The 27,853-nt window shown below is 38.9% G+C and overlaps 1 protein-coding gene across 1 annotated transcript; it reads left to right on the top strand.

Annotated features, from left to right (window-relative positions):
- Nucleotides 1-1,315: 1,315 nt before the first annotated feature.
- Nucleotides 1,316-27,532, top strand: SETX (senataxin; the record flags this gene model as incomplete). Its single annotated transcript, XM_079544878.1, has 24 exons — nucleotides 1,316-1,495; nucleotides 3,434-3,644; nucleotides 3,802-3,911; nucleotides 4,034-4,253; nucleotides 4,531-4,650; nucleotides 5,668-5,839; nucleotides 6,960-7,050; nucleotides 7,742-12,229; nucleotides 13,027-13,126; nucleotides 14,472-14,648; nucleotides 15,199-15,428; nucleotides 15,876-16,043; nucleotides 16,577-16,730; nucleotides 17,129-17,230; nucleotides 17,642-17,754; nucleotides 18,404-18,475; nucleotides 19,170-19,317; nucleotides 19,817-19,920; nucleotides 20,716-20,903; nucleotides 21,254-21,346; nucleotides 21,975-22,139; nucleotides 22,631-22,729; nucleotides 25,049-25,136; nucleotides 27,386-27,532. 24 exons carry the CDS (start codon nucleotides 1,316-1,318, stop codon nucleotides 27,530-27,532), a joined length of 7,740 nt encoding a protein of 2,579 aa, XP_079401004.1.
- Between the last annotated feature and the right edge of the window lie 321 nt (nucleotides 27,533-27,853).

Raw genomic sequence — 27,853 nt, 5'->3', positions numbered from 1 at the left:
CAGATGGAGTAATTTATAGGTATGCAGACTGCAGCTCTTGTTTGTCCAGCCATCTGGAATACCTCTGAGCCTTGAGTTAAAGACAAGTTGGACAACCCGCTCCTAAACAGTGCAATAATGCCTTTACAAATCAAAAAGCCTTAACAGGGATATCATTAGGCTCATTATGTTGGAAGATTGCTGGTTTTTGGTGCTGGCAGATGAGGCCTGAGTGATAGAAAATTTAAGGAGGACAAGTTAGATAATTAGCAATATGTATGTCTAGTGCAACAGGTAGACTGTATTTTTGCATTGGAAGTTTCCAGTATTCTTTGTATATAGCGTAGGCTCTTAATGAACTTATAACCCTCTTGTGAAAGAGTTATATGAGTTGTTTTTCACAAAGGAAGTTGCTGAATGGAGTGAAGTTGAGATTGGAGCATTGGCTCAGCTAGAATAGAGACAGGCAGAAGATAAGGTAAATATGCAGGGAGGAGATAGCCTAGTACAGGACAGAACGAATGTGCTAACTTTTGGCAACATTGCCCTGCTGTCGCCATAGGAAAATACAAAAATACCTAAAAACAACAGGTTGGTAACAGACCTTATATGGAGACGTATCGTAGCAACAGCGTCGGGAGGCCTGTGAGCCTGAGGCTCAACCGGCGAGTGCCAGGAGAGCATCACCTGCGTCGGGTTTAGGGCATCGAGCGGAATGAATTGCGCTGACTGGTGCGCAATTTCTCGCTTGCCAGTAGGGGGCGGGCGTCCATTATTGAAATAATGAAAAAACTTTGCTGCTATCACTAAAATCTTTGCCTAACTAGAAATCTTTCATTCTGAGAGTTTCTCGCAGTAGCTGGCAGCAGTTTATGTTTAACCAGTATCCATATGTTAAGTGTCGGGAAGGTTTGTGATCCTGAAGTACTCATTCAATGAAGAACCAGAGGAGAGAAAGGATAAGCATAGGGTAATAGGGCATAAAAGAAGTAATGCTGTTTCTGCAGGCATGCTCCTGCTTGCAGGATGCCTGCCATTGCAATTGTGAATAAAATCTACTTTTATCAGAAGAGCTATCCTGACAAATTATTTGGGTTTTTCAACAGTATGAAGACTATATAATGTGACTTTTTTGTAGTGCTGTGGCTGTGTTTTTAATGTTTGTCATACAGAAAACTGCCCACTGGAATTTTTATGTAATGTTTTTCACATATTCTGTTTCTTTGTTTAATTGCAAGTGCCTACATTGTCTAAAACAGCTGTTATGGTTGGAGGGAAATACTTGACCACTCTGTCTTAAGACTTTTGTTGATCTCATTGTCTTTCTTTCTAAAGAATGAACGTGTGTCGATGGTGTACACCGAGTGGTCTTGATACCACTGAATACCTGAAGAGCTATGCATCTAAACAGTTGTCCCCAGAAGATCTTGAAGGTTCCAACGATGACCTCTGCTACTGCTTGGAGTGCGTGGTTGAATACCACAAAGCAAGGGAGAGATTGCCCAGCTTGCATCGGGTAATGGAGTGTTTTGACTCTCAACCTTTACGTAGCAAGGAGAGCTTAAAACTGAAGGAAAACTTCAGAAGGGGCTTCAGTGGCTTGGCCTCAGTATACAGGGGAGCTTTTTGCAGGAATTGTGTTACAATGACTGAGGAAAATGGTAGGTTGAATTTTAACCATGCTTTTTTGTTTTTTTACACTAGGTTGCATAGAGCAAAGCATAACAGAAGACCTGTTTGTTTTGCATATATTCAAATTAGTGATAACTAAAGTCACTGATTTAGAAATTATAGCTTGAAGCAAATCAAGAGATTGTACGCCAAGCAAATTAACTGCTCTGCTTTTAAAGTATTGGCTTCTGTTCAGTTTCGAGTTCTTCCTCTTTTTGTTTCGCTTTCATTTTTCGCTCACAGTTTCCAACGATGTTTGAGTTTCAAAGCTCTGATTTTTGCACGTGTGTACGAGATAGAAATTAACGGGAAAGAAAATAAAAGGCTTAGAGCTGCTGGGGATCAGATAGTCATAATCATAGAAGCTCGTGGGGGACTTTGTAGGAGATAAGATAAAATTCCAAAAAGGGAACAGGGACAGAGTTGGATAAAACCCGTCTGTGTTCCAGTACAGAAGTCACAATATAAACTGCTCACAAGGCCGTGTCGTCCTGAGACTGTGGGCCTCCTCTGTATTGCCTCGAATCTGTAGGCCAAAATCTAACCATCAGATAGAACAGAAGAAAAGAAGAGATAGTCAGTGGGTAATCTGCTGACAACGGACTGAACAGGATGTTGAAAAGACGGTGTGCCATGAAACGAAGGGATGAAGATAAACTGATAAGTTCATGGCTTTTGACTCATGCAAAAAAGGGACTGCAAGCGAATGGACCCTGGGAAAGATCTTGGTGGGAAGAGAGATTGAGCCCACTGTTAGGATGTGTGTGTGTGTATAAATATAATTTTAACCTTTAACCATTATCTAGATATGGGTAGACAGTCCAAGTTTGGAACTCTGCCCATGTGTTTTTGTAGCCTAGTATGGATGCTGATGATTATCTGAATCAATCAAAAGGCTAAGGTACCTGCTTGGCAGGACTCTCTGGCAGTCCTTAACAGTGTGAAACTGACTTGAAAACAATGAAGGGTGCTTCTAAGTTGTTACTTTAAGATGATTGTTAGCATCCCGTTGTGTATTTTGAAAAGCTTATTTGCGTGTGTGGTGTCCTTGTCTATGCCAGATGAATATTTGTAGCTGTTCAATCATCATTGCTTTTTATATGAAGAGATTTCTCAGGAGTCCACAAAAATGCATACCTCTAGAGGGCAGTCCCACTTGTATAAAGGCTGGAATTAAGCGGGGTGACTGAACCACTGAATGTGCCTTTCTGCATGGTTTGATTGTGGGGTATGACCTTGATTTCTAATTGGAGCAGTTATTTTAGATGATTAATATAGTAAGGAAAGAATCCTGGATAAATATTCAGCAGGTCAGTTGTTCTGCTTGCTTTGTTTATGTTCTCACTCTTTCATTATTGTGTCACAAAATGTCACATGAGAAAATAAGATTTTTAAAACTGGTGTTTCTATTTTTTGAATGTCTTTTTTTCTGGTATCATTAACTTCTTTATGCTGTGCTTTACCTATTGCCTGAAATAATTACTTGAACAGTTCGAGTTACGAAAATGCTTGAAGTTTTAATGCCACTCTTTTTTTTCTTCTTTAATCATTTTTAATATTATCTCTGGAGTGAGGATATTGTCATTTGCACAAGCTGAATTCCACTACAAAATTTTGTTATATACCATGTCAAGAAAGAACCTTTGCAAAATGAAATTGCAAATTTTGGAAATCTGGTCAGAGTTTCTGCTTGTAGTAATATTCTCAATGACTTTCTTTGCAAAAGCAGTATTTTTAAAAATTGATTTTTATTTTTTTTTTTCCCATCTCCCACAATGAATAGGTTTTGCTGGAATTGGAAACCTCCCGTCTCATAGCCCACATTGAAAAATCCATGAGAGAAGAAGCTGGAGAAGATGATGAGTTGTTTATAGTGGATGAGAATGGAGAGACACAGCTGCCTGTTTATGTTGGCCCAGATTTTGAGAATAACCTGAGAGTGCCACTTCTAGAAATGCTGAAATACCCGTATCTGCTGCTGCATGAGAAAGTCAGTATGTATCTTCTAGCATGTAGCTGGAAAGGCATGGTGTTGTTTGTACTGAAGGAGACAAAAATAGCAAATAGTGGATAAACCAGAGTACCAATTTTTTGGTTTGTTTCATGAGCTGATAAATTTATTTTTATTATAACTTATGTTTCTCCTTTCAGGTGAGCTTTGTGTAGAAGTGCTGTGTAGAATGGAAGAAAGTCACACCTCCTTTCAGATTTTTGAGAAATATCCAGGAATTTATCTATTTTTGGTGCACCCAAATGAAGTGGTAAGTTACTTCTTCTGTTCCATAAAGCTTGATTTTTAATAATGTTAGAACAGATTCTAAGTGGTTCTGTGTTGTTGTTTTTTTTTATTTTTTTGTGTATGTGTTTTTGTTGTAATCCTTAGATTCGTCGTTGGGCCATCCTAACAGCAAGGAATTTAGGGAAGGTTGACAGGGATGATTACTATGACTTACAGGAAGTGTTGACTTGCTTGTTTAAAGTTATTGAACTGGGGCTTTTTGAGAGTCCAGATATTTACAGATCTTCAGTGATCGAAAAGGGAAAACTCATTCTTCTGCCATCCCATTTATATGATAATACCAACTACAAGAACTATTGGCTAGGTGAGTATTTCTGATTTGAAATGAGCCTTGTGCTTGTAACTTGTCTGGTAAGTAGTTGCTTCAAGTCTGAGCTATTTCAAGTAGATTTGGTTTCTCTTGGAGCTTGTCAAATGGAGAAACTGCACATTGCACATCTGCAGTAGTGTTCAGGTAGTTAAATATTGCTGCTGATCTCTTAGGTTGAATGTTATAGCAGTAGTGACACTTGGAAAATCCTTGATTTGGTGAAACTTAAAACAAGTTTTCAGAAATGTACAGAAAGGTGGTTTTCTTGCAGGCATTTGTATGTTGCTAACAGTGCTGGAAGAACAAGCTATGGACTCCTTGTTACTGGGCCCAGACAAACAGAATGACTTCATGCAGTCTATACTTCACACCATGGAGAAGGAAGCAGATGGTAACTAATTTTTAGTATGAGATTGAGACGATTTCTAGTTTATTATTCATTTCTGTCTTTTTTGTTTTTATTTTCTATAGTACTTTGTTGTTTAGTTTTTTTTTTTTTTAGCATTATAATGCTGGGGTGATAAAACTTCAGCTTTGGGGCTTATTTGTCTCCTGGGAGATGGTCAATATTTTGCAATATTTGGATTATACTGACAAATACCGAAAAGTGACATTCATGACAAACTCCTAATAAGAAAAAACATGGTAGTGCTTGAAGAGAACAAAATTGATCATTTCTCCCACATCGTTTTCACAGGTCATATGGAAATGAACATTTCACTATGGCATAACGTTAGAATTTTTAGCACTGAAATAACAAAACACCTTTTGGCCTTTTTGGACTTGCTTAAAAAACTGATTCTTGCATCTGTTTTATTTGGACTTTAGATTTTAGGCTTGTAGCCCTTGAACCATCCTTGTAGCCTGTGTGCCATGGCGTAGCTCTACAAAAGCCCGTGAGCTGGAGACTAGAGCTGCCCTTCAGAGAAATAATTTCCTGTATGAAGATATTTATAACATAGTACGAATGTTGAGGATATGGTATCACCTTATATGAGGAAGGAAAAACACACAGGAAAGAAAATTAATTGCTTCCATCTTAAATTTGAAGAATAAATTGTCCTAGAGGTGTAAGTTTTTAACTAAGAACTGCTTTGGTTTTTAGATTATCAGAGCAGGGAAGTGGTAATAATAGTTATCCAGGTACCTGTTGATCAAATACAGCATAAGCAGTATCTTTCTGTACAAACAAATTAAGCCGACTTTTCCTAATTGTTTTTTCTTGGGGTTAAAAAGCGTAATTGCAACCTACTCAACTAGTTAAATCTGTGTTAACTTCATTTTAAACAAACAAACAAAAGAAAACACCACAGAACAAAAGCTCCAGTAAGAATCAGTTTCACCCTAGTCCAGGAACACACAGGACTCTTGCATTTCAGTTCTCTCCGATGTTACTGTTATGTTTCAGATGATTCCACTGACCCCTTCTGGCCAGCGCTGCATTGTTTCATGGTTATTTTGGATCAGCTTGGAGCTAAAGTATGGGGTCAGCTTATTGATCCTGTCCAGGCCTTTCAAACAATTATCAACAGTGTGAGCTATAACAATGAAATAAAGAATATACGCAATAGCTTTATTAGGTAAGTTTTGCTTGTTTGTTTTGTTGTTGTTGTTGTTTTTTTTTAATAATAGGTCATTTTTGTTACTGGAATAGGGCAATCTTTATGACCACAGAATGGCTTAGGTTGGAGGGGACCTTAAAGATCATCTAGTTTCAACCCCTTGTCACTGGTAGGGTTGCCAACTGCTAGGTCAGGCTGCCCTGGATCCTGTCCTACCTGGCCTTAAATGCCTCCAGAGATCTTAATATCAGGTAGCATAATAGCTTGGTATTTGTTTCCTTGTCAGTGCTGCCTTAATTTATGTTGGGGAAGTGGCAAGGAGAAAAATGAGGTGTTGACAACTTCAAGCAATGCAAAGTTGAAGTAGGCCATCTACAATCTCAAAAAAGTATGTGCTTGCTTCTCTTTGATTACTTGATATCTCAGGTATACTCAGATTTTTTTTCCTCAGTCAGAAAGCCTGCTAACTGCTTAGTGCTTACTGAGTGTCATAACCAAGTCATGCTTGAGATTGAAGAAAAATGCCACATTTGAGACTCTTAATAGAATTATGAAATTCCAGAATTTTCAATAGGATGATGCTGTTTTAAATTTTATTGTAGTTTCATATGACGACTGATTTGAGTTTACTTTCAGCTCACGTTAAGTCTTGATTATTTCTCCAGATTTTTTTTAAAAGGTATTGTATGATCACGAAAGTTTTATACATTTTCTGCATGTATTCTTTTCAGAGAAGTTAGTAAAGCCTTACCTTGTAACATCACTATTTGCTTCTTGGTCTTGCTGGAGTGAATGTATGAGTACCACATGCCAGTGTAGCCATAATTTGGCTGTACTTAGGGATCAAAAATTCAAAGAAAATTGACTTTGAATGCTTGTTCTATTTATTCGGTCAAATCTACATCTTACTGAAAAACTCTTTTTTCTGAGGCTGTCCCTCCCTCTTCTCTGCTTCCCACTCTTTTACAAGCAGGATAGAATAAGATTTCACAGTTTTTACTGTCAGTGATAAAACATAGCTAGGAGAATTTCTAATAGTGACATGGTCAGTATTTTAAAAGTGAAGTCTGTGTCTTGGCTGATTGGCTTTCTGATTGCTAACTGTGTGGAATATGTAATGGTTAATATTTCTTTTTAGGACAAAATCTGAATCAAAGACAAACTACGATGATGAAATGGTTACTTGCAGTCAGATTGTATATACTTGTAACACAGAAAAGCCTCAAAAGGTATTAACAACTATATTTTTTACTTGCTTTTTAAACTCTGATTACTGAATGACAGTGTCAATTTAAATCATCTTTGAAATAGAGGGGAATACATTCTGTTTCTATTACTAATTTTCATAACGTTGCAAAAGAAAAAAAAGTGAAGTCAATATTGTGTGCCTTAAGCAGCAGCAGGTCTGGCCATTTTCTTCTTTTTCTGATACTTTCAGGATGCAAAAGAAAAGAAGAACATGTCTATGAAGTAGGCAGAGATTCTCCTAAAACTAAAGTTGGTATTGAGATCGAGGCAAACACCATTACCTGAAGGAAAACTCTGAATTCAATTTAGATACGGAGAAACAAAGGGCTTTAAATATAGGATAGCTAATTATCTGAGGTTAAAATACGTCATTGTGATAACATCTCTGGAAGGTTTTAAAATGCTTTTTTTTTTTTTTTTTTTTTTTTTAAAGGAAATACAGTTCTACGTTGGCGCTATAAGTTAATTGAAATATTTTTTTCTTGCGTATAGTAGTTTGATTTTTTTTTTTTTTTTTTTTTTTTGTCTTTTCATTTAGATTTTGACTTATATGTTAACTAATAATAGATCCCTTATATGTGAGAAAATAACAGAAAGGTTAGGAAAACAAAGGCAGATTGAACTGTGAAGATGTGAATAATGATCATTATTCATGATTAATTTATTTTTCAGGATACTGGGTGGAAAACTGCTATTTGTCCGGACTACTGCCCCAACATGTATGAAGATATGCAAACACTGGCTAATGTTCTTCAGTCTGATATTGGCAGAGATATGCGTGTCCATGACAGCACGTTTCTGTGGTTCATCCCTTTTGTTCAGTCACTAATGGATCTCAAGGACTTGGGTGTAGCATATATAGTAGAGGTCATTCACTACCTCTGTTCGGAAATTAAGGATATTCTCAATGAAAGAATGCAGCGCTGTGACAAAGTTTCTGAATTTTTTCTGTTGATCTTGGTGTCGATTATTGAACTACACAGAAACAAAAAGTGCCTGCACTTGCTGTGGATTAGCTCTCAAGAATGGGTGGAAGCAGTGGTGAGATGTGCTAAGCTTCCAGCAATTGCATTTACCCGGTGTACTGAGAAAGCAGCTGGCAGCTATGCAAGAGGTTCATCAACAGTATCTTCACAGGCTTCTAACTCTGTGCAGCATGCTTGTGTGCAGCTGATACGCAGCCTTCTTAGAGAAGGCTATCAGATCGGTCAGCATGCACTGTGCAAGCAATATTTAGACAAACTCAATCTCCTTCTGCGAGGAAATCTATCTTTAGGTTGGCAGCTGAACATCCAAGAAACTCAGGAATTACAAGTATGCTTAAAGCAGGTTATAAGAAACTTAAAGAGCAAAGCAGTGAATGTGTCTGTATCTGTAGAAAACAATGCAAACTCTGCAGCTTTACCCAGTGTTTCTTTGAAGCAAGAAAAGGGCACACCTGGTGATAAGATGAGTGTGCATGGCAGAGAGAATCTTTGTTCGCCAGTTGCCTTCATATCAAAGGAAGGTGAGGATGGACGTTGTCAAGATAACTCTTTCACAGGCAGAAATCGTGCCTGGGAAGAGGATTGTACAGATTCATCTAAAAATTCAAAATCTTTGACCTCTACAGACTGCCTCTTGGTAAATATCAAAAAGGAGCCTAAGGACTTGATAACTCAGCAGTGCAAATGCCTGCAGAAATCATTTGCAAAAGAAATGCATGGGAAAGTTCAGGAAAATAGGAACAGTGATCTTATGTCAGGGAACTGTGATGTGGGTAATCAGGGCTTTAATACAAGTATTCAGAGTTCAAATTCTAGAAGAAGTGGAGTGTTGGAAAACAAACAGGAAGCAGAAGCCGTATCACCAATGTGTCTATCTGCTCAGACTAGTGTTGATTCTCCAGAGGATGTTTACAGCTCAGATGTAAATGGAAGAAAAGTGTCTCCTAGTTCCTCTTCAGAGTTTAAAGAAGATGCGCATAGACTTGTGTGTCTGAAAATGAAGATGCCCAATACTGAAGGGCACTCTAGACTATTAACTCCAATAGTGGATTTGGAAAACTGTGGTTCTGCAGCAGGTGCTTCAGAAGCAGAGCAACCTGTGTTTTGCGCTGGTAGTTCGTGTATGAGGAAAGACTGTTGCAAGCATCAGGGAGTAAATGCTGTGGGTGAAAATGAAGACAGAGAATCGGCAAATATTTCAAGGAGTTCTGAAAGTACATGGGAGAAAAGTGCTTTTCAATATGGGCTGGTCTCCAAAATCCAGGAACGAAGAGAGATGCCACTTGACTGCTTCAGCTTTGCTAAAAATCAACCTGGCATGCAAGGAAACAAAGATAACAGTATTTTGCTTGCAAATATCAGTGACACCGTACTGCAGAACGTATCCACCAAAGATGACTCAAGTTCGTTGTTGAAGTCTATCTGTCTTAAAGACCAAGAACAGCCTAATTTAAGAGACCTTCTTAAATGTGACCGTAAAGGTCAAATTTCAAAGACATCCTGTACAGTTAATAATTCAGTGAGTGGTCACGTTCCACCTAGCTTTGAAAATAAGGGAGATATGTCCAATGCTGCTCTTCCAGTCAGTCCACTGGCAACCAAATGCGAATCAAGTGAAAGGTTGATAGTATGCTCAAAATATTTCAAGAGAGAAAACGATTTAGAGGGGAATGAAGAAGAGCATTTTGTGAGGATGGTTTCTGGAGATAATACTTTAACAAACTCCCAGCTCGATAAAGATCTCAGTAAATTGTCATTAGCTGCTTATGCCAAAAGTGTCAATTTTCCGTCACAGTCAAGTCAGGAAAGTTCAATGCATAATAATACATGTGATGTTAAAAGGAAAGTGAAAAGTGCTGTAAGATCCTCCAACAGTGCCCAGAGTAACCTGACTCTCTATGATATAGATAGCCATGGCAATAAAACCATTGTAATTTTAGACTCTTCTGATGAAGAAAACAATGTTACTGTCAATAAGGAAACAAAAGAAATTAATGAAAATACGTGTCCTGAAAAGCAACCTTTGTCAGAAATGCAGCATGATGTTACACATAGCAAATCAGAATCAAAGATGCCAAACTCTCCCTTGCCTCTTGAATACTGTGACTCTCAGTACTTTGAGTTTGAAACAGAAGTTGATGTATTTTCAGTTTGGCAAGATACTCAAGAGTATAAACAAGACGGGCTTTCAACATCGGTTGGTAGCAGTCATTCAGATGGCTTACTGAAGGATCACACAAATGAATGGGGTTATGATACAGATTATGTAAGTGATGATGCCGTGGAAAAAGAAACAAACTGGACAGGGGAGGAGATAAACACTTCTCATCAGAAAGAAAATGATAATACAGAAGTAACTAATTCAGCTTTGCAAGAATTTTCTGCTAAAGAAAATGCAAAAGATGAAGTGGAGAATTCTACTGACAAAACTACTGTTGATAAAGACTTAATTCAGAATGCAGATTTGACTGAACCCAGAGCTTCTACATCCAATATCTCCTTAGCTTCAAAGCTGGCACTGAAGAAAAGTACTCTGAGCCCACGTAAAAATATAGGTAAATCTAAGGTAGCAAGAACTATTCAGAGAAGTCCTAAAGCAACGGCTCTGAATACAACACAAACTAAAAAACTACTTCAAAGCACGTTAAAAAAAACTCAGCCTGGCAGGACAACGCCTGCTGTTGTTCCTCCAAAGAAAGCTCGACAGTGTCCTGCACCAACATCAACAGTGGAAAAGCTTGGTCTGAAAAAGGCACCCCGCAAAGCATTTGAATTATCCCAGCGCTCGTTAGATAGTCTAGCTGAATTGCGTAGTTATGGAAAAGATGCAGGGAAGGTTGGAGGTGTGCAGAGGGGGAAACTTAAACGAGCTGCTCATCCGAGTTTATCTACACAAATTAACAAAAAAATGCTAGCTTGCCAAGAACTTCAGTTTTTAAAGCAAACAAGGCTCAGCAAAAGCGTTCGAGTGAAAAATATTTCGAGGAGTTCTGAGGATAGAAGCAAAAAGGCATCCACAATGGATACAAAGTCTGTCAAACAAAAGGCTAAATGTCTTGATAAACCATCTGCTGAAAAGCAAGAAGAAAAAAAAACAGGAGAGACCTTTTACCCGTCTGTTGATGAGAGAGAACGTATCACTAGCATCTCTGTGGAGCAGGAGGCTGTGCAAACTACACTTGTCTCTAGTTGTTCAGACTCAAGCAGAGCAAAAGACTGTGATGTAATGATTCCTCCTCCACTTATGGATTCAAGTCCGTGTTCTGCTGCAGTTGTTGGAGATGCTAAAGGTAAACCAGAAGAAGGTTGCATTGTCCAGCCTGAATTTGGAATGGCAACTTCAAAAGAAAATGAGTGCAAACCAGATGAAAACGATGATGATGACGATGATTTATTTTTAACTCAGTTAGATCCTGTGGATATGGAATTGTGTTCACAGGATGAAGATGCTGTAGACAGTTCTATAGCTACTACAAGAACAGAGGAGATGGAAATAGATAGTACTGAAAACCTTCAGCAGAATGAGCCCTTGACTGTTGTGAAATGTAAGTTCAAAGACTGTACGGGGAAAGTGGAAAAAATAGGAGACTGCTGTAGCAAGCATTCGGCTGCCAATTCAGAATCAGATCACCTATTTGCTAAGCCTTCTTTGCCACCTAGAAAACCTTCCACTACTAAAATTTTCAGCTCAGTAAGTTCTTCACGAAATGCAGCCTTCAGCAAAGATCTTGAAGATGTTGAAAAACAACAAGCTTTAAAAAGCAGAGCTAGCGTTGCAAAACCCACTGTGTCGAGACCACTGAGTGAAAAGGCTACGCCAACAGGGAATCAAACATGCAAGACTCCAGGTTCCAGTAATATTCCTCAACCTCGTATTTCTAATAACGTTCTCCAACCACGAAATACACACGTCAACAATGCTTCAAATATTTCCAGACGGCCTGCCCGAGCAGAGCATTGTTCTTCTTTTCTTGGCGCTCAGCAGCACGATCATAATATTTTTGTTAAGGAGGTTCTGAAATGGACTTATGAAATGTTTGCAAACTCCATGCAGTTTGGACCTCCAAATACTCTCCTGCAATCTGTAGTCGCCTCTGTTCCCATCAGATTTCAGGGATACAATGACTATTTTAATACGTTTTTCCCCTTGATGATGCTAAATGCCTTTGAAACAGTAAGTTTTTCTTAGTTTGTTTTAATCAACCATAATTAGTAAACTCTGGAAAGAGATATAAAACTGTTTTCTGTTTACATTACTAAAAGGTACTTGATCGGTTCAGATATTCATCTGAACACAGGAGTGACTTGGGACAAATACTAAGGCTTTTTTGTGCGCATTCCCAACAGCGTGCAGTAGGGGATATTAAAAGAAGTTGTTCCTCTTCATAACATTTAAAGCTTAAAACAGCAATTTATTTATTTATTTATTTTTTTCCAAACTGAAGTTCTTCAATGACAGCCTCTGTTTAAAAAACAAAACAAAACAAAAAAAATAAAAACAAAAAAACACACACACAAAAAACAAAAAAAACAACACCACAAAACAAAACAGGTTTCAATCATTGCTGAGAAGTTAACATGAGTGTAGGTTAATCTAGAAAGCACTCTTTTCCAGAAAAATTCTATACAGTAGTTTTAATAGGAAACACAATGTTCCTTTAGTTAAAAACTGTATGTTTTTTAAGGCTGGTCATTGCTTTTCTTCTCCAGTTGAAATAAGACAAAAAAAAAAAAATTAAGTCAGTGCCAGGATAATGCTGGCATGCCTGAGGATGCAAGGCAGAAAAACCCACATTTGTTTTAAAGGGATGTGTAAGAAAATTGTATTTAAAATGGTGGGAAAAGTAAAAGCATTTTTGCTTGCTGCATGTATCTTGTGTTTGACAGCGCTTGGAGTCGTGATGAGCTGTTCTTCTGAATCCCTAAATCCTTTTAAGTGTTTTTATGTAGCTTTTACTTTCTAATACATAGCTGGCACAAGAGTGGGTAGAAAACCAGAAGATGAAAGACAGGACTTACCACTTGTACTTACAGAACTTCTGTGCGGATTTGAATACGGCGGAGTTTATAGGTAAGTGTGGTGATTGGTGTAATTTCCTTGTTTTGTTTTGCTTTTAAATGAGACTTAGACTTTATTTTCAGATAGGCAGTGCCTAATAACAAGCAAAGTAGCTAAAGGTAGAAATAAGTATCTGACATATGAGTGTCATGTCAATTTAAAATAATTGTAGGAAGGTAGGATTATGATTTATCTTTTTTCTTTATTATTTATCTTTATTTCAAAATACAGGTATAGATATATTGAGTGAATATAAGGTGTTTTGTCTCACTTATTTCTTAGAATGTGATACATTTTGTTCACTGATACAGTTCTTCAGCTCTGAAAGTGCAGTCTTGAGTCATGGAATAGAGCAGTGTAGCAGGAATCCAGGTGTTGCTACCTCTAGTTTTTCTATCTGTTCTTGCCATGTAACTGCTAAGGGATTTCATCTCTATTCCTCTCACCTTTTCTACTGTGGTTGCTTCACCAAATGCATGAAGTTCTTATTTGCTTTACGTACTAAAAGGATCTTTGATTTGTGCTTTACAGAATGTACAGAACAGAAATAAGCATTTTGCAGGGAACTTGTGCTTCATCGTGATTGGTTCAGTACAGAAGTTATTTGTGTAGCGTTGGGATAGTTTTACTCATTTGGAATGTTGTTTCATCTTATTCTAGCAAATGAAATAATCCTTGACTTGTTCTGCTTTTACGTGGCTCAGAAGAGTGCACATGGAGTTGATCTCGTAGTCTTCAGCTTTGTGAGAGTTAGATTGTGTTTTTGCAGTGGAAACTTCCAAGACCAAGATATAGGCCATGACTGAATTTGTAACTTTCTTACAAAATGGCTGCATAGGTTAAAATGGCCACATAGGTTGTTTTTCACAAGAGGAGCACTGAGAAGCAGAGCAAGATGGAGGCTAGGATGTGCTGAACAGGGTAAGAAACTAATCCGGAAGGCTTGAGCCATGCCCACAGTTATCAAGCATGAACAATATGAACTTCTGTGAAGGAGTACACATCTTCATTGAAGAGGGAAAGGCTGGTAAATAAATGTATAATTAAATTTGTGCTTGTTGGCACAGCAGACCAGGTATCATAAATCGGGAACTGGGGCTTAGCAACCTTTTAGCTATTTCCTGATAAGAGTTTCTTTTTTCTTAAACATGGCTTTTGTAAGCAACAACAAAAAAACTTTGCTGCTTCACTGAGGTCTTTGCCTGATAGAAAATTACTGATTCTGAGAATTTCCAACAGCTATCAAGTAGGTGTTACTGAAATATGTAACGTGTTAATTGTAGCATTTTGTTAGTCGGGAAGTAGTTGTGCCTGTTGTCCTTTTACAGTGCTAACTTTAAAATGTATTTTTGTGTAGCTTATTTTGAGGAGAACGATTTGACAAAGCAGCTCCATCCAAAGGAGGATGACTTAATCTTTCTGGTGGGCCAGAAGAAGAAGGATGCCTTTGGGGAAGACAGTGAGGTGGAGGAGCACCTGGTGAATCACGTTGGTCTTGTGAGGAGATTTTCTCGTGCGTCTGGCTGCTTAACGAGTAAGGGACAGAAATAAAAATGATACCATGAAGTGTTTCTTTAGAGCTGGTTGATGAGGGATGTAGCAATTACCTCAGAGGAAATATTGTTGTTTCAGCTCAGCATGTCAGCATGCTTACTATGTGCTAGAAACTCTGTAAGAAGCCAGCAGCTGAATATACAGACTTGGTTGGCTTTTCTTGCATTTTCTGCAGACTTCAGTACACATGTTCTTACTTCTGTAAGAGCAGAAACTCATAGCCAAGTGCTGTGCATCTTTAGGAGTGCGTTGTTGTTGGACATGAGGTGTCTTGAATTTCTATGACATCACTGCATAAAATCTTCATAGTCCTCTGTAACTTGAGCTGTGAAATGTTTACCAAATATTAAGATTAATGCTGCCCAAAGAAAGCAGGTTATTTTGGCGAGAATTATTTGTCTAATAGAAGACAACTCCTAATTCTGCCAATATTTTTATGTAACTTGTTTGAATATCTTTCAGTAGTCATTTTGAATGTTCTTTGAATTAACAATTTTTGTTGTCATTTCTCCTCCCTTCTCTTTCAATAGGACAAATAGAGCAGCATATTGTCTGTCATCTTTCTGTACAAACTCGAGGAAATTTGTCATTCTTCATAAATAATCAAATGAAGTGTGTGGTGGTTGGCTCCTTAGTGCCCACACAGCGATCATTCAAAGGTCTGCTACTACTGAGCAGGAGTCCCTTGGCTAAACCCATCATAAATCCAAGTTACAGTGATTTCTGTCCAAGAGATTTGCCTGTAGCTTCAGAAAATGCTGTAAGTCCTATGCCTAGGGCAAGTGATAGGAATGGCAAGTGGGCAATTGGATCTTGTGAATTTTGCAGAACTGATTCTGCGTGCTGATTTTGGAGGTGACCAAGGGTGAAAAGAAAGGTTTCAAAAGCACTGAGTTGCTCTGCTTTTCAGAGTTGGTTGATCGAATGAATAGAGATGATGCTGAGTTTGAGGTGCAACGGAACACCTTTGTTTCTTTGCTGGAGTGGTCTGTGCAGGAAGTTAACTGTAGTGTGGGAAAGATAATGCAGTTTTGTAGAGGAAGCATTGCTACAACTTTTCAGTCAGGTTGGGTTTGCCTCTAAGAGCAAACCTAGTATCAAAAGCTTCCATGCACTTTGATTTTGTGAGCCTTAGCTAAGGGAACATTCTGGGATTATGCAATGCTTAATCAGCATTAAGTCAGTATTTTCCTGTCGGTTCCTTCAGGCGTTTTCTATGAATGAATACAACGGAGATCAAAAGAGAGCCATTGAAACAGCTTATGCCATGGTAAAGCAACATCCAGGGCTTGCCAAAATCTGTCTTATCCATGGACCACCTGGAACCGGGAAGTCCAAAACTATAGTTGGACTTTTGTCTCGTGTTTTGAGTGAGGTAGGTGAATGTGATGCAGCCATCTGGTGCGGGTGTTTGGTTTCTCAATGCAAGTCAGTGGTAGCTTCAGCTAAGTAGAAGGGTAGGAGTGGGAATGACTGGGGATGCAGTTTATTAAACTGAAATAGTTAAACCAGAACAGAATAGGCTGTAATGGTGGAAATTATATTTTTTTGGATGCTTTGGAAAACATTTGCTTTACAGAACTTAGAAAATTAAAAAAGAATAGGAATTTGCTGAAAATATGCTTTATTAAAAGTAATACATCAAAGTATTAAGATATTTTTAACAGTGCTATATGGCCTGTCCAGTTTAATGGTTTTTGTATTAGCATCCATCAGATAATTGTTGAAGGGAGCTGTGCAGATGATGTTTGTTTGAATGACGTGCTGTACTCGAGGCCTACCTTAAAAGAGTTTAACATGTACCTGTACTCTGCATGCTGATCAAGTTGAATGTGCTGTCTGACTTCTGAAATGCAAGTGGGAACAATCTCAAGAGCCTGTCTTGGTTTATTGTTAATTAATCTCCAGAACATTAGGAATGAGAAAATAAATAAAAAAAACGCCAGGATGAAGCAGAACCGTTTCCTGGTTTGCGCCCCATCCAATGCTGCCGTTGATGAGCTCATGAAAAAGATCATCATTGCATTTAAGGAAAAATGCCAAAACAAGCAGGAGCCTTTGGGTAAGGTTTATTTAAATAAATCTGTTTCTGTGTTAAGTAGACAAAACCAGTTGTTACAATTTCTCCTTCAGGTTAGGTGTAATACTTCCGCGTTGCTCTGTACAGCTGTTTCCTTTTGCAGACCTTGACTGATGCTGCATCCTTGTACCACTGTTAGTTTGCTTATTAAAAAGATGCATTTTTTTATTTAAGTAAACTGCACTTTATGTAGATGTTTACCCTTCTTCTTAGTGTTATTATCAAGTCACCACATTTAAGTCATTAAAATTTGAATAGAGTGTTACCAGTACTGCTGTCGTTACATTGATTTTTATTTTTTATTTTTTCCCCCTCTCAAACTAAAGTGCAAAGATAATTAAAGCAACCTAAAAGTAATTTGGGTCTGATTTTGTAAACAGGAAACTGCGGTGATGTCAAATTAGTGCGACTGGGTGCTGAAAGATCAATCAACAGTGAAGTCCGGGCTTTTAGCCTGGATAAACAGGTTGAACATAGAATGAGTAAGTAGTGGGCTTTTCCTTAGGTTTTATTTAAGAGCTGGATGACGTTAAACACTTGGGACTGTATGTCCTTCAAAACAGGAGATCAGATGTAAGATTTTCTTTCTGCGGCCTGAAGTCTAAGTAAAACCCCCAGAAATTAACACCATGTCTTGTACATCTCAAAGAAATAATAACAAATGCATGTTAAAGCCATTCTTCTTAAACAACATGACTATGCAGCATTTGAGAGCTGCAGTTGGAACCAAGAAAAGTGTGTCATCTTCATTTTATTGTCCAAGGTAAAAGACCTTGATAGGAAAAAGGAAACTGCAATAAAAAGTGACTTTCTGGTCATTGTTAATGAGGTAACGATGTGACTGTAAGCAGTTGAACTCTTCCCCCTGCTTACTTTCCTCCAATTTATTATAGAACGAAAGCCAACTGACCGGGACCAGGACATCCAGAAGAAAAAAGCAGCTCTGGATGAGAAGCTGGACATGCTCTCTCGTCAGCGCGCCATGCACAGATGTGAAAAGAGGGAGGTAATAAATGGACAGTGTTTTATTTGTTTGGGTGTGTTTTTTTTGTATTCGTAACTGTATCCAAAGAGTGAAAAATGCTTTTTTTTTTTAAAAACATCCAGGATAAGGAATGAGGAACTTCAGGGATTTTTTTGTTTGTTTGTTTATACTGATGTTTTCAGCTGCGCAGTTATGGAACGTATTGCTCTAATGCCCAGCAACTTTCATTTGGTTCTGCCACCCTTCTGCTCTCAGTGCAACCATATCAATTATTTAATTTCATTGTGTGCCTCAAAGCTTTGTTTTGTTTAACTGGAAGTAATAAGATGACTTTAAAATCTGACATTTGAAGTGTTTTGCACTTGGAAGTTTTCCATCATCTTGCCCTAAGAAGTTGGCATTTGTTTTCAAGTTACAGATTTCTAAAGGTAAACCATTTTTCTGTTTGCATGGAAATGTGAGAATGCAGTATCATGTGTTGCAGAGTGTGAATATGTTGACAATTTTCTGAGGGAGCTGATCAACTTCTTCAGACACATTTGATATTTAGAGACAGTCTGGACCAGTCTAAATGATAAATGAATTATAGTGTGGAAAGAAGAAAGAGAAGTAGAACATGTGCTGTTAATTATTCCTGATATTTATGTGGATTCTTTTTTTCCTCATGTAGAGTCAAATGCTAGATGATGAAATTGGCAGACTTTCAAAGGAGAGACAGCAACTTGCTTCTCAGCTGAAAGAGGTAGGAATTTATCTTCAGGGCTCTTAATAAACCTCAGGTAATGTATTTGGATACTTGGTATCCTTTAATTGCGGTGAAGATTTGGATTTGATGTAGCTGGTAGTGTTTATAAGTAAGTGAAAAGGTAAAAGACAAGCTGCTTTAAGTTACGGATTGCCAGATGTGAGTTACATGTGTACACTGGCTGTTGTGTTGAGGAGAAAAACTATTTGAGAGTTCTCTCTGAGAGTGGATTTAAAAGGAAATGTAGCACGTTGGGTGAAGAAGACAGAAAAGAGCTCACAACCTTCATTTAATTTGACCTATATTCATCACCACTTTCATGCCTCTTGCAGTCCTGCTGGAGTTGAGGTATGTTTAAGCCTTTCCACGAGAGTGACAGCCAGAGATTTTGTGTGTGCAAGGGGGGAGTGCCAATCTGCACTTCGAAACCTGATAGCAAACACAGAGTTAGATGGCATAATTGTAGAGGCCCGCTTCAGTAGGACTGGTCTGTGATTTAAAGCGAGAGTACTGCTTAGAGTCAGCTTTTGTGACTTCCATTTGCAGTCATGGGAGATAAGTTTCATTGGGATGATCTATAACTCGTGTTTGGTTTGGCAGTTAAAATTGTCCAGGCAGTTAAAAATTGCTTGAGGGTAGTTGATGAAAACAAAAAGAGAAGAGAATACATGGTGTTCTGTTGTACTTGAAGGTTCGGGGACACTCTCAGAAGGTACAGACAGATATCATCTTGGAGTCTGATATAATCTGCTGCACACTGAGCACAAGCGGAGGAGGGCTGCTGGAATCCGCTTTCTGGCGGCAAGGACCTTTCAGCTGTGTCATTGTGGACGAGGTCAGTAAAGCCACTGAGAATTTCATCTTGTTCCGTGCTTGAAGTCTGCCTTGTTCTCTGCTTAGGCTACTTGTGGCTGCTTGCTGATGTAAAATGACCTGGGCTGACTACCCTGTCCCCACGTTTTATCTGATAACAGCCTGTTCTGTCACACAGAGCAACGAGAAGGGATAAGTACTAATTGCTTTTTTTTTTTTTTTTTGCTGACTTGGCTGTCACTAAAGCATCCCACAGCTTTTATTTAAAAATCATGGCTTAAGTATGCTTCTTGCTATAGAGATTTGTACATGACTGTGTTATGTTTATATCTGTTTGGAAAGCTTTGCATGTTTAATAATAAAGTAATGATCTGGTTTGAGTTTTTACTGAGAATTTTTTTTTTTTAAACCTTCAAAAGCATTTTTTTGTTAATTCTAGCTGGTATTACAGAACACTTTAGGTACCTCAGTCCTTTGCTTACAACTTGTGCTTTTTTTGTCCCATTCACGTATACAAAAAGGCAGGGCAGTCCTGTGAAGTTGAAACACTGATTCCACTGATTCATCGCTGTAATAAACTTGTCCTTGTTGGAGACCCCAGGCAGCTCCCTCCCACTATAAAATCAATAGTAAGTGTTTAAACTGTATTTTTGTTATACTATCTAGTGGGTGTAGGGTAAGAACCATGGAAAAAACATGGAAAAGAAAAAAAAAAGAAATGCTTCAAAGTCAGATCACAGTGTCTGTCAGGTTACAGCATTTTATGCTGCCAGGTGATGCCTGTTTAGTGTGTTATGTGGAGCCTGTATCCATACTGCCTTCAGATGTCTTAGTAAAGCTGATGTTGATGTGAGCGTGGCTTCTGTAGGCTTGCAGCTAATCTCTTGCACCAGTAAGAAAAGCTTACGGTGGCACAAACTTTCATGCAGCCTAGCACTTCATTTGTGATCGACTGCAGTGCTGCAGGCTCAGTTACACCGTTGTGAGCTTCATCCACTGTCACATTCCTTAAGGAACACAGGATTAGGATGAACTGCTGTTGGTGTGAGGACTTTCTTGCTCTATCAGAGTGTTCTAAGAATGAACATACGAGCAGCTCTTACTTTGCCTCTAGTGAAAAGAGGAGTCTTTCAAACATCTGACAAAGAAAAGAGGAATAACAGAATGCCTTTTTTAAGCACTTTTTTTTTTAAATTTACGTACTTATTTAGAGATCCCAGCTGGGAGACCTCACTTTTCATTATTACTGTGCTTAAAATTGCAGTATTTCAGAAAGGATAAATGCGAGTGTAAAAATGAAGTACAAAGTGTTGTCATTTCATCAGTGTTTTCCAAATATCAAATAGTTTCAAGTCTAAAAAGCAAATTTTTATCGTCAAGTTTGACCTAATTCCTCAGAAATCACTCCTGTTTCCTTCTGACAGAAAGCTCAGGAATATGGCTATGGTCAGTCCTTAATGGCACGCCTGCAGAGACACCTGGAAGAACAAGTGCAGAATAATCTTCTGCGACGTCTGCCAGTGGTGCAGCTGACCGTGCAGTACCGAATGCACCCTGACATCTGCCTTTTCCCATCCAGTTATGTTTATGGCAGGACTCTAAAGACTGACAAGTGAGTAGCTGTCTGCTCTGATTTCTGAGCAGCGGGGATTTCAGATGAGCCTTTTCATATCAGGGTTTTTATTATTTTTTTTTAATTCTAAAAATTGAGGTTGTGGGGGAAGATGCTTAGTGGGAGACTTGCATTTAACCTCTTAGTGCTTGCTGTTATACATAACTAGCTCACTCAAAGGATCGTACTCTTTAGTGCATGGAGTTCATTTTTAGGTTTCAGTTTATTCAGGTAACAGTGAAAGTTAAGAGCTCTGAAAAATAGCTGAAGGTCGCTTTTATGAAAACGATGGTGGAAATAAATGATGCATCAGTTTCTTGTGGTTACCTAGTGATGAAACTTATTTACAGAGCAACAGAAGAGAACAGATGTTCTTCGGAGTGGCCATTCCAGCCCTATCTTGTTTTTGATGTAGGAGATGGCCGTGAGGAGCGTGACAAAGAGTAAGTCCTGCATCCACTCTGCCCAATGGTACACGTGCTGAGAATCAGTTACCAGCCAAAGGGTTGTGTTCTTTCCTGTAATGTTTCCAGTATGCATTAAGTACCCAGAACTGCATTTTCATCTTGGTTTGATTTATGGGAAGAATTCTGCTGGAAGCAGGTGTTGATTTGTGGTGGTGGTGGGGTTTATTCACTTACCTGAATATAGTTTTAATCCTGTTGTGACTGTCTGCTAGATGCCAGTGAATCCTTACAGTTTATGCTAACTCAGGAGGTGGTTTGAGTTTCTGATGTATTTTATTTATTTTTAATCAGTTACTTTTTCTTCACAGCTGCATGCTGAGGTAAGACCAGAAGATGGCAGGCTGAGTCCTCCCTTTTGTGTGTGCTGAGGAAAGCAAAGCCATGTAATTTTAAGGGAGCATGAAGTGTAGCCTTTCATGGCTAACGTTTCTCATTGTTAGTACCTTGTCAGGGCCTTGAACATCTGTATGAAGGAAGCTCTGAAAGTTCCAAGGGGGTCTTTGAATCGCAATTCCACTTCCAATTTGGCTGAACTGTTGAATTCAGAAGCTGTCAAATGTTTTGTTGTTTTTTTTTTTTAACATTTCTTTCATTTCTTGTCCAGCTCTTTCAGTAATCCCCAAGAAGTGAAACTGGTGTTAGAAATAATTAAAACAATTAAAGAAAAAAGGAAGGATCTGGGTCTTCGTCGCATTGGAATAATTACACCTTACAGTGCACAGAAAAAGAAAATTCAAGAGGAACTCGACAGAGTGTTCAAGAATAACAGGTAAATAAACCATGATGTTTCAGATGGGAAGTGCTCTGGTGTATTAGTCCCTGGATTATCCTCTTAAAATCACAGCAAAAACTTAAAGATTTCTGTGTGTACTGCCAAGATGTGCCCCTGATAATGCTTTTAAAAAAGGACGTTACCGACCCTTTCTCTTAAAACAAATGTGGTCTCTTTGTACCATTTCTTAGTTATTGCTTGTCTGTGTGCTTTGATTATATTGCTGTTCTGAGTGTAGCTGACTTGAAAGAAAATCTAAAATTCCAAGTGATGTGGAACTGAACAGCTTTTTAGCAGTGATCTTGGCCTCAAAAAAGGAAATTTTGCTTTATATTCATACACTGAACCTTTTCAAGTTCAGAAGCAGAAACTAAGCTTGAATAGTTCTGACAGCTGATCATTCTGGGTAGCCTAGGCTGCTTGCATCAGTGTGTTGCTTAAAAATCCAACTAACAACTTAATGGCTTGATTAATATTTTCTTTGACAGCCCAGGAGAAGTGGATACAGTGGATGCATTTCAGGGACGAGAGAAGGATTGCATCATAGTGACGTGTGTCCGGGCACACAGCTCCAAAGGCTCCATTGGGTACGTCCATCTCCAGTGATTTGCAAGCCTCCTTTCCAGTAACACTCCAGATATTGTCATTACATTTTAAACATTATCAGTAGAGACGTTATTAGAGAGCATGTCACCATAGCTAGCAGATGAAAAGCCATCTGCGTGAATTGATGTTGGTGGTTTGACATCCCTCCCCAAACGGGGTGTGGAAAACACTAAGTATGTTCTGTTTTATATGCTGATGAATGCACGTGTCTGCTTTAGCCTGTTGTTGCTTAGTTTTGGCAGGCTCCTTAGCACACGGCAGGGCTTTGCTTTTAGCTTTCACTCTGTATTGTGATTTAACATTTTTTGTCACTATTGTTATTAATACAGCCTTCTGTCTGTAAAAGCACTGCCAACCTGTACGTAGTTTGGGCACATTGTGCAGAGCAGCTGTATCTTTGATTTGTAGAGCAGCATGCCTACGTTGATATGCAGAAAGTCTTGAATTAAGCTTGCAGATTTGATAGTTTATGTAGGTTTTTTCCAGTCTGAAGCAGAAGGAACTGAATGCCAGGTGCACTGTTTGTCCCTCCAGACAACAGTTACACAGTTGTTAATTTACTTTAATTTACTTTAATAATATTCTCCGTAGCTTACTGATTGCTTCAATTTAGAAATGGCAGTAGTGTGCTGCCTTCTAGTTCATTAGCTTTTAAATTAATCTATGGGAAAGCTGTTCACATAAACAGAAATCCTTTGTTTCCACACACCAGGTTTCACTAAGCTGTTTATGCTTTTCTGGTACTAATTTCCTACTTGTTAGCTTAAGGGCTTCTAATTGTGTTGACCTGTGCTGCTTTGGGAAGGATAAAAGACCCAAATTGTGTTAAACAGTGATGCTTTCTGAAGGTGTCTTAATCTAGTTGATTGAGATTGGAGACTGAAGGCAGCTGGAACCTGCCAGTACTTCTGGCTGGCCTGGGACATAACCTCTGTCTGTTCTTTCAGAACAAAACTTTGCAACACTGTGCTGGAGATTTACAGAATAAAACTTTGGCAGTGGTGTGCTTTAAAAGCTGTGTGTACTGATGAGTTGGACATCTCTGTTACAAAGTCAAGTGTCATTGGCAAGATGTGCTGGGAAAGTTTGCCATCACCATTACTGCTGATCTCTTAGCTGAGCAAAGTATTTTGGTCTCCAAGGTTGCTCGTCCAGCATTAAATTTGCCCTGAAAGTACCTCGCAAAAGGAGGAAAAAAATCTCACAAGACACAACAGTGAAAGGATTTTTTTCCTTTCCTCAGAACAAAGTGCTTGTCATCTTCCACTTTTAAATGCTGTTAAGACTGAGACGTTCTTTCAAGACCACTTTTTTTTTGCTTCTTTAAGACCTGTAGGTCTGTATCGTCTGTGCTGTTGGATCTGCTCCCCTGCCTCTGTCCTTTTTCACTCAGTGGCCAAATCCTCTGCTGTGGTTCTGTGACTTTTGCAGTCTTTACTCTGCAGGTATTGTAAGCCTGCTGTTCATCACCGTGCTATTGGGCACTGATGTTGGGTCTGTTCAAATTAAGTTGTGCAGAGGCTTGTCTTTGAATTGCAAACTTTGTTAATACAGAATAAGCTGTGCATTTTGGGAACTTCTTCGTTAGAGGAGGAATATAAGTTTTGTAACTGAGAGGTGTTCTTGTTTTTTTCCACTCTGAAGATTTGCTAGGGAAGAAGCCCTAACAGAAATCAGCATTCAAGAATACACTTAACATTTATTTGTAGGTTTCAGCACCTTGGTTTGTGAACCCACGGACACAGGCTAGGTGATCTCATGCTTGCAACATGAATATTTTCTTTTGCAAGGGTTGTGCTTTTCTGATCTCGAAGCATGATACAGCAGGTTTTCCTTCATATTCTGCCAGTGCACTTCATCTTTAAAATAAAAAGTTGAAATGTTCAGCATTTCAGTAGAAATTTTTTCCGTTAATCATGCCAAATATTATTAATCTATTTCAGTTCAAGTCAAAAAGAAGCTTAAAGTCTTGATAGGTGAAGTGAGGTTGATGACTTCTGTTCTTTGAGGAACATTTAAGGAAGCAGTAGTTGGCATTAAGAGGGGATTTGCACTAAGAAAGGAAACATCAATGGTAAGAGGTGGAAAGGACTGGAATTCCCTGCAAGGCGTCAGTGGAGAAAGAAGGAAAAGCAATTCATCTGAAGCCCTTCATGTAGAGCAGGGCTGTGCAATGGCATCTGGGAATGGGTCATGGGCTGTTTCTGTTGTCTTCGTTTCACAGTAACTGAATATTTCCTTACCACTTTCAAGTCTCTTCCAAGAAGTCTTCAGGAGCTTCATTCTGTCATGTCTCCTAGGTTTCTGGCAAGTCTTCAGCGTTTGAATGTTACAATTACCCGAGCCAGATTCAGCCTCTTCATCCTTGGAAGACTGAAAACACTCATGGTAGGTACAGTGTTAATCAAATGATAGTAATCTACCCTTTTAGGTTGAGTCAGTATTTTCAGTAACTAAATTATAACGCAGGGCTCTACAATTGAAGAACAGAGGCTTCAAAGATAGGCAAGATACAATGATGGCAGAGATACTTTCCTTCTCGATCCTTACTGTTCTTCCACTTAATGCAGTTGTCACAGGATTCTAGAGCAAGGAAAGATTAAAAACTGCAAAACACTCCCAAACATTCCCCTGATGTTCAGATTGTTTTACACTACTCTGTATAGCCATGTGGTGTCTGAGGATACTATTTGATGGTATTTTTTGAAACAAATGTTTCTGAAACAGATATGCATATTTGGGGGGAGGGGGGTCATAAAGATCCTATGAAATGTGCAGAAATACTCTTGAATAGACTTGGTCTTATTGTTTTTGGTTTTTATTCTTTTTCCATTGGAAGGGGGGTTAGCTACATCACTAGGGGGCATTAGACCCACATTTCACACTGGAAATAACTCTAGGCCTTCGTAGATACAGAAATTATCACTTAAAGAGTAGTTCAGATTGCTGAAAGTAATCTTCCCTGTGTTACAGCAGCCAGAGTGCCTACTGCTGTTTCGCCAGTGAAAGTTTAGATCCTTCTATTCCAGAAGGAACATTATGTGGTTTCCGTTACGGTTGTCAGGTACCTTGATTGAAGGGGTTTTGTATCCTCCAAAAGCTCTGGCCATGTGTTGTTTTCCTTGTGATAAATGTTTTCTTTTGGTGTGGGTTTTTTTTTTCTTCTTTACCATTAAGGAGAATAAAGACTGGAACAAGTTGATTCAGGACGCTCAGAGAAGAGGTGCAATTATCAAGACATCAGACAAAAGCTACAAGAAAGATGCCCTTAAGATTCTGAAGCTCAAACCAATGCCACAGAATCCCCTGTGCCAGCTTCCCACCAGAGCAGGGACAACGAAAGCTCCTCTGGCAGAGGCGATTTCTGGTAGGAAGGTGGGTGAGCCTGCAAATCCAAGGGAGGCCAGCAGACCACGGGAACTTGCTGCTCGTCCTGGCCATGCAGTGCCACAGGGAAGCAGAATGTCCCAGCAGCCACAGGGAACTCAGGTTGCATACTCCCGGAGAGTCAGCATCTCTGCACCAGTGGAGGCAGCAGCACTCCCTGCTGATAAAGAGAAACCGCGCGACCCAAGGCTGGCAAGTATGGCCAGCAGAACTGAAGCTAAAGGGAAGGAGCAGGACCCAAAACACAGCAGTCAGTCAGCCCAGAGCAGTCGAGAATCAACGCTGCAGCAGCGTCTGGATGTGTCCTCAGCTGCCAGGGACCTGATTTCCAGAACGGAGCCTTCTAGGAAGCACCAACAAGCAAAGGGCCAGTGTGAGGTGCCTTCCACATTGCCTTATGCAGCTAAACTAGAGGGCTACAGGAGAGCTCCGTTGCCAGAACACCATTCAACAGCCAGCAGTGAACGAGGTCAAGGTAGTAGCAGTAAGTGGAACAAAGACCCACGTACTTCAGTGAGGAGAACATCAGAGTCGTCATCAGTGAGCACAGACTCCAGCAGTGCCAAGCGAAGAAGGACCTCTCACTGACTTCAGTACTTCAGTGTTGGCTCGTTACTGAGACTCTATTCCCAGGTTTCTATCTAACAAAGAAATATTTTAAAATATTTAGTGCACCTGGAGCTCTCTTATAGTAATACTGCTACTGTCAGAAGATCCATCATTTGAAATGTCTCGAGTTACAAGAGGGACTGTGTATCTGGCAGTTGAGAGCTTTTGAAGAGAGAAGTTGGAGAGTTGCATTACTTGGAATGGCAGTGAATTTTGTCATCTAGGAAGTTAAGGTTGTAAATGTTGTATATTTGTACAGTATGCAAAATTATTTTAAGATTTAATTGGGCAAACATAACTTCTCATTTCCTTGTGCAAATGCAGATTTCTTAGCTATGTGATTTTTTTTTTTTAATGAAGAACAAGAGCAAAATATAAAATAAACAAAAAAAACCCCAGACCTAACCTGTCCAAAACAAAAAAGAGGAAAAAACAAACAAACAAAAAAACAGCCAGACTGTTTTCCTTTTGTACCAGTAAGTCTAATTTATTTAATAGAAAAGCGTGAGTGTTGGTAACGTGGTAACGATGAGTCTTCCTCGTGTTGCACTAGTGCCTCAGGGAAGGCTGAAGGCAGATGTACGTTGGTTGAATGAAGAGAATTCTACTTATTTTGTGTATTTTATTGTCTGTTTTTATAGGAACAGAAGAGCTTTCGTTTATATAGATGTGCCTTGAGTTTTGCTCTTGCTGCTTCGTCAGCTGGGATCCTTTTCCTCTTGCAGTACAAACTGCAGATTAAAGCCTGGGAGGTCTGTTTGAACCCAGTGAGTCCTTGTGATGAATAATCAACAGGACTGTGGAATCTGAGTCAGAGATCTAGTTAACACTTACTGATAATGACACTTAAGTTTCTTTGTATGTTGCTCTTGGAGATCCAGAGATAAAAAAAGGAGAAGCGTTCATTCTAAGTGTTATTACTGGATTCTTTTCACTGTGTCGATGAAGAAGTAACCAGTAAAATGAGGTTGCAGGGGGGAAGAAATACCTATTTTTAAGAAAGCATCCTGTCATCATTAACATTTCACAATAAAAGTGGAATTATTTCTCTTAAGAATGAAGTATTAATTCTTCTGGAATACACTGCGTCTGTCTTAAGCAAGTGAACA

Source organism: Tetrao urogallus (genome assembly GCF_951394365.1).
Source record: "Tetrao urogallus genome assembly, chromosome: 19".
Lineage (NCBI taxonomy): Eukaryota > Metazoa > Chordata > Aves > Galliformes > Phasianidae > Tetrao > Tetrao urogallus.
Note: the sequence above shows the minus strand (reverse complement) of the source record. Positions and strands in the feature narration are given on the sequence as shown.